This window comes from Pan troglodytes, chromosome 1 (assembly GCF_028858775.2).
Source record: "Pan troglodytes isolate AG18354 chromosome 1, NHGRI_mPanTro3-v2.0_pri, whole genome shotgun sequence".
Lineage (NCBI taxonomy): Eukaryota > Metazoa > Chordata > Mammalia > Primates > Hominidae > Pan > Pan troglodytes.
Genome location: NC_072398.2, coordinates 72,842,914 through 72,855,115, shown reverse-complemented (window position 1 = coordinate 72,855,115; position 12,202 = coordinate 72,842,914). Strand labels below are relative to the sequence as shown.

General features: G+C 41.7%; 1 protein-coding gene and 1 pseudogene across 8 annotated transcripts in view; one reads left to right on the top strand and one right to left on the bottom strand.

Moving 5' to 3' along the window:
- Positions 1–12,202, top strand: part of LOC129135541 (uncharacterized) — a 64,549-nt gene that overhangs the window by 17,460 nt on the left and 34,887 nt on the right. For 4 of the 8 annotated variants that reach the window (XR_010151772.1, XM_063795234.1, XM_063795232.1 and 1 more), the window contains exons 3-4: positions 3,134–3,198; positions 4,039–4,314. Coding sequence is in view for 6 of the 8 variants with exons in the window: in XM_063795234.1 (XP_063651304.1) it covers positions 3,154–3,198; positions 4,039–4,314 (321 nt within the window). In the remaining 2 variants the exon portion in view is untranslated. The remainder of the gene's footprint in view (positions 1–3,133; positions 3,199–4,038; positions 4,315–12,202) is intronic. The other 4 variants (XR_010151784.1, XM_063795245.1, XM_063795238.1 and 1 more) reach the window with 1 other exon arrangement.
- Positions 6,132–6,778, bottom strand: LOC469595 (large ribosomal subunit protein eL13-like; annotated as a pseudogene).

Here is a 12,202-nt window from a genome sequence, read left to right as displayed (position 1 = left end):
GAGCATAAACAGTGGAGGTGTAGTGAAAAACAATTAGGAAGGGATTGGGAATAAAACAGCCAGAAGGAGTCTTTTTGGGGTCAGAAAATTACACTGTCCTTAAAAACCATTACTTTAAAGGAGCCACATTTGATTGGATTAGTTTGTAGAGCAATTTATGCCTCCCAGGACATTGTTGAAAACAATAGAGCAATCAGACAGCAATTAGTGGAATTTAACAGCTGGATATGGTCGAAGAAAGAAAGCAAGCAACTGTCATCCCAGGGTCATGGTTGGGCATACCTAAAGCTGTACCTCCCTAAAGAGCAAGATCAGAGTTTTAACACTGTGTGTGTGTGTGTGTGTGTGTGTGGTCGTGTGTTGCTTTGGGGGTGCACGTGCATATATGTGTGGTGGAGGAGCACAGATTTCACTGAAATAATCCAAATAATCATTACACACAAAAAAAATCAAATAATAACAAGTCCCAGAACAGAAGGTGGGGCAGTATAACCATTGCTAAAATATATTATCTAAAACTTTCTGTTTTCCAACAAAAAATTGTTAAGAGTAGATAGCTAGGCAAACATGAGCAGGGCAAAAGAGGGCCCTCCACCCTTAGGAATGTCAAGTGACCATCAAATGATGGTAGGGAACTTGTTAAACTGACTATTGAAAATAGTAGTTGGTCACACCCAGTGCCAGGGAAAAGCAGTGTCCCGATAGATAAAAAAAACCTGAAGCTGGTCATCAGCAGCTTCCTGATGAGCTCTCAGGATTAGGCAAGTGGGCTCATGCATGTGCACTAAAAGGCAAAATGGTGGAGTTTAACTGGTATATGACCTTCCTCTAGGAACACTCAACTGGTAAGGGAAAAACATGTCAAATGGGTATGCACACAACTTCAGTAAACACACTGCGCATGCAGCCCTTCTCAAATGCTGGGAGGCCACTGCATATGTGGACAGCCCACCTCAAGGGAAAAATCAAGGGAGAAGAAATGCAAACTCTGAAACCATGCCAAAGTATAAAACTCCAAGTCAATGGCTGAACAGTGCACTTGGATCTCTCAATTTGCCTGCTTGGCTCTCTTCCAAGTGTACTTTACTTCCTTTCATTCCTGCTCTGAAAACTTTTTTGTTTTGTTTTGTTTTGAGACAGAGTATCTTTCTGTAGCCCAGGCTGGAGTGCGGTGGCATAATCTTGGCTCATTGCAACTTCCACCTCCCAGGTTCAGGCAATTCTCCTGCCTCAGCCTCCCAAGTAGTTGAGATTACTGGTGCGTGCCACCATGCCCAGCTAATTTCATGTCTTTAGTAGAGATGGGGTTTCACCATGTTGGCCAGGCTGGTGTTGAACTCCTGACCTCAAGTGATCCGCCCGCCTCGGCCTCACAAAGTGCTGGGATTGCAGGCGTGAGCTACCATGCCTGGCTCTGAAAACTTTTTAATAAACCTTTAGTCCTGCTCTAAAACTTGCCTCAATCTCTCACTCTGCCTTATGCCCCGCAGTCTAATTCTTTCCTCCAAGGAGGCAAAAATTGAGTTGCATATGGATTTGCCACTGCTAACAAAATTATGAGGTGTGCAAAGAAACGGGAAATTCTAGTGCATACATGCAACAAATACTGCCCATAAGAGCAACTAGATGTCAGATTTAACAGAAAAATACTTTAAACTAGCCATTATAAATATGTTCATAGAACTAAAGGAAAATATGATTAAAGGTGTAAAGGAAGATAGGCCAGGTGTGGTGGCTCACGCCTGTAATCCTAACACTTTGGGAGGTAAAGGTAAGTGGATCACTTGAGGTCAGGAATTCGAGACCAGCCTGGCCAACATGGTGAGACCCCCATTTCTACTAAAAATACAAAAATTAGCCAGGCATGGTGACAGGCACCTGTAATCCCAGCTACTCAGGAGGCTGAGGCCCGAGAATCACTTGAACCTGGGAGACAGAGGTTGCAGATGAGCCGAGATTGAGCCTACTGCACTCCAGCCTGGGCTACAGAGTGAGACTCTGTCTTGAATTTAAAAAGAAAAAAAAAGGAAAGGAAGATATAACAATGTTACATTAAATAGAGAATAACAATAAAGAGATAGGAACTGTAAAGAACCAAATGGAAATATTGGAGTTGAAAAGTAACTGAAATAAAAAAATTCCCTGGAAGTCTTTTCTGGCTGCTCAAGAAGAAAAATAAAATTCACCGCAGGAACTCAATGGTAGATTGTCTGGCAGAGTAAAGAGTTAGTGAACTTGAAGATATAGTAAGTCCTCACTTAACATGTCAATAGGTTCTTCGGAACTGCAACTTTAAGCGAACAATGTACAGCAGATCTTCCGAAAACATTGTTTTCTTCAACATCATTTCATTAACACATTGATGAGAAGAAAATTGATTTTGTTGTACGTCATTTTGTATATCAATTGATAAACTTCCTCTAAGTACTGTCAAAGATAAATTTCAGGTAACAATTTATTCCATGAAATAGACTAAGTGCTCTCATGTATACAGCAGAAGAGGTTGGCTTTATAAGAGGACTGAAGAAAGCAGAAACAAATAACAAATAGTGGATTGGCCATTTCAAAGTTACTTTCTTCTTAGGGAAGGGCTAAGCGGTCAGAACAAGAGAAAGATGGCTGATTGGTTAACATCAAGTTACTTGGGTAATTCTTTATTGTAGGATTAAAACAGAGGGAACTTCATTATCATGCTGATTAAAGATTAAAACTGGCCTGTTTGGGAAGTTAGGCTATCTCTCTCTCCTGATAACTCTGATAGCAACAAGAGCAGCTCAGTTTCAGTTCGGTGATCACTGGCTTCGTTGTGATTTTTTACTCTACTTTGTTGGGACCTAGTGGAGGAGTTTAGTCCAGAGCAATAGCTTCCTGTAATTTTTGTTTAATAGTACTCATTAGCTCTATCCAACAAATTTTGATATATTTTTATTATTATGTAGATTCAAATATTTAGTAATTTTTCTTACTATTTCTTCTTTGCCTAGTTACTAGAAGTTTGTTAATTTCCAAATATTTGAGGCTTTTCAAAAATCTTCAATTGTTATTAATATCTGATTTAATTTTGGTTTTTAGAGAACATACTCTGGAAAATTTCAAGCTTTTATAATATATTGGGACTTGTTTTACGTTCCAGGATAAGGTCCATCTTGGCAAATGGTCTGTGTGCACAAGAAAGAATGTGAATTCTGCAGTTGTTGGGTAAATTGTTTTATAAAGTTCAGTTAGGTTAGGGTGGTTGATAATTTTTTTAAGATCTTCTATGTCCTTACTGATTTTTATCTAATTATTAAAAAGAAAATTAATATCCCCACTTCTTTTTATTTTTACTTTTTTTTTTTTTTTAGATACAGTGTCTCACTCTGTCACCCAGACTGGGGTGCAGTGGCATGATCATGACTCGCTGCAGTCTCACCCTTCTGGGCTCAAGTGATCCTACTGCCTCAGACTCTCAAGTAGCTAGGACTACAGGCATGTGCCGCCTGCCATATCTGGCTAAGTTTTTATTTTTATTTTTGTAGAGATGGAGTCTTGCTATGTTACCTAAGCTGGTCTTGAATTCCTGGCCTCAAGTGATCCTCCCAATCATCCTTAAAAGTGCTGGAATACAGGAGTGAGCCACTGTGTCCAGCCAATATCTCTACTTTTGACTGTGAATTTGTCTACTTGTCTCTTTAGTTCAGTCAGCTTTTGCTTCATCAATTTTTTAAGCTCAGTTATTAAGCTACCTATATTTTAGGATTTTTAAGTCTTCTTCATGGATTGATCTATTTATTAAAATATCTCTTCTGTCTTTATTCTTCTTGTCTTGAGGTCCATTAAGCCTAATATTAATAAAACTTTCAGCTTTCTTTTGCATACCATTTACATGATATATCTTTATCTTTTTCTTTTTAACCTATATGTATCTTCTTACATTTAATGAAATTATTGATATGTTTGGACTGAAGTCTATCATTTTTGTTACTTGCTTTCAATTTGCCAAATTCATTATTTTGGTTTTTTCCCCCCCCTTTTTTGCTGACTTCTCTTGGCTAATAGAATGTTATCTTATCTGGAAGAAGAGGAATAGGAAAGAAAAGGAGTCAGGAATGGATCTTACTCAGAAGGCTGACTAGACACAGCCAGGTGGAAGAGCTCCCACTGCGGGACCAAGATGACTGGAATGCCCCTAACAGATCTTCAGAGGGAAGAAACCAAGAGTGGACAGAGAGAAGACACAGAAGCTGGGCTGAAGGTAGTGAAAGCTGGGAATGTGGCACAGGACTACTGCACACCAGGTTTTGTTCCTGGCCCACAATGGCTCTGGGGGATCAGGTGAGTTGAATTGTCAAGGAACAACCCACTGTTGCCATGGGCCTCTGGAACCCCTGTAGGAGAAGACCCCTTCACCATCACAGACATTCGAGTTGGCAGGGAGAGCTGCTTAGAGAAGGGGTAGGGGCAGCAAGCCATTGGTGTGGAGCGCAGAGGGTATACTGCAGGAGTGTCTGTAGTGGAACATGGCCAGGGATGGCCATCCTAGGCTCAACTTGCTCCCATAGAAGACTTTAGCCCTAGGGGAACTGTCAGACATGATCTCTGCAGGGTGGTCTTCCCCATCAGGTGGGGCTGGTCCAACCTGAGCACCCCTTGGTCTGCTGGTCTCTCTAGGAGCCCCAGCCTGGTTACGCCTGCTTGCAGAGCAGTCTCTAGTGCCCTGGCGGCCCACACCATTGCTTCTGTGCCTGGAAGACCATGCCTGACTGGCAGCTCCAGCCGGGCAGCCCCTATGGCCACACACCAGCCCACCTGCTCCCTCCCCATACTGCAGCATCCCCCCAGGCCCATGGCAACTCCCCACATCACTTTGCTGGCAATGTCTGCAGAGGCAGGTTTGCTTTCCTTGCCCACCAGTGTGCAGGAGTGCAGTCCAACCTCCCATCCCCACCAACTGCCATTGCAGAGAGAGCCTTGGTGGGCACAGAGCCAGCCAGCCCTTCCCCCACCAGTGCCCACTCTCGTGCTAACACTATGAGAGATCAGCAGATCCTCAGCAACACTGAGCGATCTCTCCTGTTTGCAGAGCACAGAGAAGGCAACCAGACCTGCATTTGCCAGCACCTTGCACCTGAGCTAACACCACCACCAGTGCAGCTGCACACACAGTTGCCAGCAGGGCCCCCAACACCTACTGACTCCCCAGCTGCATTGCCTCTCCCACTGTGGTGATCACCTGCAGGAAGGCAGGCACCCTGGCACCCACTAGCACTCTGCTGCAGCTGCTGTACCTTGTCTCCTGTGCCACCCACAGCACAGTGGATTCCTAACCTCAGGGAGCCAGAGAACAAAGTTGGGAACCAATACAAGTCCCCCAGAATACAGCATGCAGTCCAGAAGTTGGAAGCTGAGCATTGGCCTTCTAAAATTTCCCAGAAATAAAGCCAGTCAGCTGAATCTACCTTATACCACAATCAAAGCCCCAAAATCATCAAATAGGTTAAAAGGAAAAAATATCCCAAAGTCAGCAACCTCAAAGATTGAAGGTAGATAGGCCCACAAAGATGAGAAAGAATCAATGCAAGAACCCTGAAAACTCAAAAGCCAGAGTGCCTTCTTTCTTCCAAACAACTGTATCACTTCTCCAGCAAGGGTTCTGAACTGGGCTGAGATGGCTGAAATGACAAAAACAGTATTCAGAATATGGATAGGAACAAAGATCACTGAGTTACAGGAGTACATTGAAACCCAATCCAAGTGATATGGTTTGGATATGTGTCCCCACCCAAATCTCATGTCAAATTGTAATCCCCGATGTTGTAGGATGGGCCTGCTGGGAGGTGATTGGATCATGGGGGTGGATTTGCCCCATGCTGTTCTCATGATAGTGAGTTCTCATGAGGTCTGGTTGTTTAACAGTGTGTAGCACCTCCCCCTTCTCTCTTTTTCCTGCTCCAGCCGTGTAAGATATGCCTGCTTCCCCTTCACCTTCTGCTATGATTGGGAGTTTCCTGAGGCCTCCCCAGCCATGCTTCCTGTACAGTCTGTGGAACCATGAGCCAATTAAACCTCTTTTCCTTATAAATTACCCAGTCTCAGATATGTCTTTTTTTTTTTTTCCTCCCCCAGCATTACTGCTGACTTATTACAAATCCCTAAGAGGGCTTTATTTTTTTCTTTTCAACATCCTGTTCTACAGCTTCCTTGGCTCTTTTTGCTTTTATGCCAAAGAGCTGGGCAATGGCACAGGCCACGAGGAGATGCACGAAGGCTTTGAAATTCTTCTCCTCCTCAGTGATGACTAGGGCTTTCTCCTTTTTATAGACATTCTGGATGGGCATGACTGGTCCTGTCAGCTGGATGGCCAATATCAGTTCTTCAACAGAACTGTCTCCCTTCTTAGGGGCCAAGGGCTTCCTGGGGAAGAGGATGAGCTTGGAATTGTACTCCTTCAGCCGCTGCACATTGCCCTGCAGGGACTCAGTGGACTTGTTCCGCTTCCTCCAATCAATAGAGATGCCAGTGTTTTGGGCCACCTTCTTGTGAATGCCTGCCACCTTGAGCTCCTCTAAGCTGAAGTGCGGCTGATGCACACCTTGGTGTGATAGTGTATAGTGTGGCACTACATGATGGGCTGGATGGGTCCTGACTCGGGGTATGGGGCAGTGAGGTGTGCTTTTGCTTGCTGGGCCTTGCGTCTGCGGATCTAATGGGCCAGCTGGTTGAACCACTTGGCCACACATTGCTAGCAGTCCTTGTGGAAGTGGGGCTTCGAGATCATGCCATTATGGCTGGGCACCATGGCTGCCTATGGCCTGCCTGTGCAGGAAAACAACTGATCAGAAAGCCAGTCTGAGGTATTTCTTTTTTTTTTCTTTTTCTTTTTAAATTATACTTTAAGTTCTGGGGTACATGTGCAGAACTTGCATGTTTGTTACATAGGTATACACGTGCCATGGTGGTTTGCTGCACCCATCAACCCGTCATCTACATTAGGTATTTCTCCTAATGCCATCCCTCCCCTAGTGCCCCACCCCCTGACAGTCCCTGGTGTGTGATGTCCCCCTCCCTGTATCCATGTGTTCTCATTATTCAACTCCCACTTATGACTGAGAACATGTGGTGTTTGGTTTTCTGTTCGTGTGATAGTTTCCTGAGAATGATGGTTTCCAGCATCATCCATGTCCCTGCAAAGGACATGAACTCATCCTTTTTTATGGCTGCATAGTATTCCATGGTGTATATGTGCCACATTTTCTTTATCCAGTCTATCATTGATGGGCATTTGGGTTGGTTCCAAGTCTTTGCTATTGTGAATAGTGCCACAATAAACATACATGTGCATGTGTCTTTAGAGTAGAATGATTTATAATCCTTTGGGTATATAACCAGTAATGGGATTGTTGGGTCAAATGGTATTTCTGGTTCTAGATCCTTGAGAAATTGCCACACTGTATTCCACAATGGTTGAACTAATTTACACTCCCACCAACAGTGTAAAAGCATTCCTATTTCTCCACATCCTCTCCAGCACTTGTTGTTTCCTGACATTTTAGTGATCGCCATTCTAAACTAGTGTGAGATGGTATCTCATTGTGGTTTTGATTTGCATTTCTCTGATGACCAGTGATGATGAGCATTTTTTCATATGTCGGCTGCATAAATGTCTTCTTTTGAGAAGTGGCTGTTCATATCCTTTGCCCACTTTTTGATGGGGTTGTTTGTTTTTTTCTTGTAAATTTGTTTAAGTTCTTTGTAGATTCTGGATATTAGCCCTTTGTCAGATGGATAGATTGTGAAAATTTTCTCCCATTCTGTAGGTTGCCTTTTCTCTCTGATGATAGTTTCTTTGCTGTGAAGAAGCCCTTTAGTTTAATTAGATTCCATTTTTGTATTTTAGCTTTGTTGCCATTGCTTTCGGTGTTTTCATCACGAAGTCTTTGCCCATGCCTCTTTCCTGAATGGTATTGCCTAGGTTTTCTTCTAGGGTTTTTATGGTTTTAGGTCTAACATTTAAGTCTTTAATCCATCTAGAGTTAATTTGTGTATAAGGCATAAGCAAGGGATCCAGTTTCAGCTTTCTACATATGGCTAGCCAGTTTTCCCAGCACCATTTATTAAATAGGGAATCCTTTCCCCATTTCTTGTTTTTGTCAGGTTTGCAAAAGATCAGATGGTCATAGCTGTGTGGTGTTATTTCTGAGGCATCTGTTCTGTTCCATTGGTCTATCTCTCTGTTTTGGTACCAGTACCATGCTGTTTTGGTTACTGTAGCCTTGTAGTATAGTTTGAAGTCAGGTAGTGTGATGCCTCCAGCTTTGTTCTTTTTGCTTAGGATTGTCTTGGCTATGTGGGTTCTTTTTTGGTTTCATATGAAATTTACAGTAGTTTTTTCCAATTCTGTGAAGAAAGTCAATGGTAGCTTGATGGGGATAGCATTGAATCTATAAATTTCTTCGGGCAGTATGACCATTTTCACGATATTGATTCTTCCTATCCATGATCCCGGAATGATTTTCCATTTGTTTGTGTCCTCTATTATTTTGTTGAGCAGTGGTTTGTAGTTCTCCTTGAAGAGGTCCTTCACATCCCTTGTAAGTTGAATTCCTAGGTATTTTATTCTCTTTGTAGCAATTGTGAATGGGAGTTTACTCATGGTTTGGCTCTCTGTCTGTTATTGGTGTATAGGAATGCTTGTGATTTTTGCACGTTGATTTTGTATCCTGAGACTTTGCTAAAGTTGCTTATCAGCTTAAGATTTTGGGCTGAGACGATGGGGTTTTCTAAGTATACACTCATGTCGTCTGCAAACAGAGACAGTTTGACTTCCTCTTTTCCAATTGAATACACTTTATTTCTTTCTCCTGCCTGATTGCCCTGGCCAGAACTTCCAATACTATTTTGAATAGGAGTGGTGAGGAAGGGTGTCCTTGTTTTGTGCCAGTTTTCAAAGGGAATGCTTCCAGTTTTTGCCCATTCAGTATGATATTGGCAGTGGGTTTGTCACAAATAGTTCTTATTATTTTGAGATACGTTCCATCAATATCTAGTTTATTGAGAGTTTTTAGCATGAAGGGCTGTTGAACTTTGTTGAAGGCTTTTTCTGCATCTATTGAGATAATCATGTGGTTTTTGTCATTGGTTCTGTTTATGTGATGGATTACGTTTATTGATTTGCATATGTTGAACCCGCCTTGCATCCCAGGGATGAAGTCAACTTGATCGTGGTGGATAAGCTTTTTGATGTGCTGCTGGATTTGGTTTGCCAGTATTTCATTGAGGATTTTCACATTGATGTTCATCAGGGATATTGGCCTGAAATTCTCTTTTTTTTTGTTGTGTCTCTGCCAGCTTTTGGTATCAGGATGATGCTGGCCTTATAAAATGAGTTAGGGAGGAGTCCCTCTTTTTCTATTGTTTGGAATAGTTTCAGAAGGAATGATACCAGCTCCTCTTTGTAACTCTGGTGGGATTTGACTATGAATCGTCTGGTTCTGGATTTATTTTGGTTGGTAAGCTATTAATTGCTGCCCCAATTTCAGAACTTGTTATTTGTCCATTCAGGGATTTGACTTCTTCCTGGTTTAGTCTTGGGAGGGTGGATGTGTCCAGGAACTTGTCCATTTCTTCTAGATTTTCTAGTTTATTTGAGTAGAGGTGTTTATAGTATTCTCTGATGGTAGTTTGTATCTCTCTGGGATTAGTGGTGATATCCCCTTTATCATTTTTTATTGGATCTATTTGATTCTTCTCTCTTTTCTTCTTCTTTTTTTTTTTTTTTGTTGAGACGAAGTCTTGCTCTGTCACTCAGGCTGGAGTGCGGTGGCACGATCTTGGCTCACTGCAAGCTCCGCCTCCTGGGTTCACGCCATTCTCCTGCCTCAGCCTCCCGAGTAGCTGGGACTACAGGTGCCCACCACCACGCTCTGCTAATTTTTTGTATTATTAGTACAGACGGGGTTTCACCGTGTTAGTCAGGATGGTCTTAATCTCCTGACCTCGTGATCTGCCCACCTCAGCCTCCCAAAGTGCTGGGATTACAGGCATAAGCCATCTCGCCCGGCCCTCTCTTTTCTTCTTTATTAGTCTGGCAGTGGTCTATTTTGTTGATCTTTTCAAAAAACCAGCTCCTGGATTTATTTATTTTTTGAGGGGTTTTCATGTCTCTATCTCCTTCAGTTCTGCTCTCATCTTAGTTATTTCTTGTCTTCTGCTAGCTTTTGAATTTGTTGGCTCTTGCTTCTCTAGTTCTTTTAATTGTGATGTTAGGGTGTCTATTTTAGATCTTTCCCTCTTTCTCCTGTGGGCTTTTAGTGCTATAAATTTCCCTCTAAACATTGCTTTAGCTGTGTCCCGGAGATTCTGGTATGTTGTGTCTTTGTTCTCATTCGTTTCAAAGAACTTATTTAGTTTTGCCTTCATTTCATTATTTACCCAGTAGTTGTTCAGGAGCAGGTTGTTCAGTTTCCATGTAGTTGTGTGGTTTTGAGTGAGTTTCTTAATACTGAGTTCTAATTTGATTGCACTATGGTCTGAGAGGCTGTTTGTTATGATTTCCTTTCTTTTACATTTGCTGAGGAGTGTTTTACTTCCAATTATGTGGTCAATTTTAGAATAAGTGCAATGTGGTGCTGAGAAGAATGTATATTCTGTTGATTTGGGGTGGAGAGTTCTGTAGATGTCTGTTAGGTCTGCTTGGTCCAGAGCTGAGTTCAAGTCCTGGATATCCTTGTTAATTTTCTGTCTCTTTGATCTGTCTAATATTGACAGTGGGGTGTTAAAGTCTCCCACCTCATGGAGGTGAAACATGATTCCTCACTCCTTAAGTGTGGACTGTGCGTAGTAATTTCTTTCCAAAGAATACAGTATGGGAAGAGGGGTGATGGGGAGAAGAAACCTTACAGTGTAGAAACCTTACAAACACTACCTCAGCCAGGTGATCAAAGTCTCAACACCCAAGTCATATTGCTAGCAAGTGTCTTTGATATAATGTGACTTTACCTCTATGGTCTTGCTCCCAAAAACCCATAAACCCTGTCTAATCATGAGAAAAACATCAAACAAATTCCAGTTGAGGAACATTCTTTACAATAACTGACCAGTACTTCTCAAAGCTGTAAAGGTCACCAAAACTAGGAAAGTCTGAGAAACTGTCACATCCAAAAGATCCTAAGGAAACATGATGATTAAACATAATGTATTCTGGAAAGGATCCTAGAACAGAAGTATTTTAATTTTTTCATTTATTTATTTATTTATTCATTTATTTATTTATTCATTTATTTATTTTTGAGACAGAGCCTTGCTCTGTTGTCCAGGCTGGAGTGCAGTGGCATGATCTCGGCTCATTGCAACCTCTGCCTCCCGGGTTCAAGCATTTTTCCCTGCCTCAGCCTCCTGAGTAGCTGGGATTACAGGCATCTGCCATCCTGCCTGGCTAATTTTTGTATTTTTAGTAGAGATGGGATTTTGTCATGTTGGCCAGGCTGGTCTAGAACTCCTGACCTCAGGTGATCCACCCCACTCAGCCTCTCAAAGTGTTGGGATTACGGGCCTGAGCCACCACGCCCAGCCTCTGTACCTTCTTTGGAGAGGGGTCTGTTTAGATCTTTTGCCCATTAAAAAATACAGTTGTTTTCTTGTTGTTGCATTTAGGAGTTCTTCATATATTATGAATACAAATCTTTTCTTAGAAATGTGTTTTTGCAAATATTTTTCCTGTCTTTAACTTATCTTTTTAGCCCCTTAACAGTGTCTTTCATGGAGCAGTAGTTTTAAATTTTAATGAAGTCCAATGCATCAACTTTTTAAATGGACCATTCTTTTGGTGTTTTATCAAAAATTTCATTGCCAAACCAAAGGTCACCTATATTTTCTCCTATATTAACTTCTAGGAGTTATATAGTTTTGTGTTTTACATTTTATGATCCATTTTGAGTTAATTTTTATGTAAGGTATAAGGTCTGTGTCTAGGTTTATTATTTTTACATGTGGACATTAAATTGTTGCAGCACCATTTGTTAAAAAGACTTTTCTATTCGATTGCCTTTACTCTTTTGTCAAATATCAGTTGATGATATTTGTGTGGGCATATTTCTGGGCTCTGTTGTTTCTGTTCCATTGATCTATGTGTCTATTTTTTTTTTTCTCCCAATATCACACTGTTTTGGTTACTAGTCACTTTGTAGAATGACTTGAAATCAGAGAGTGTGCATCCTCCAACTTT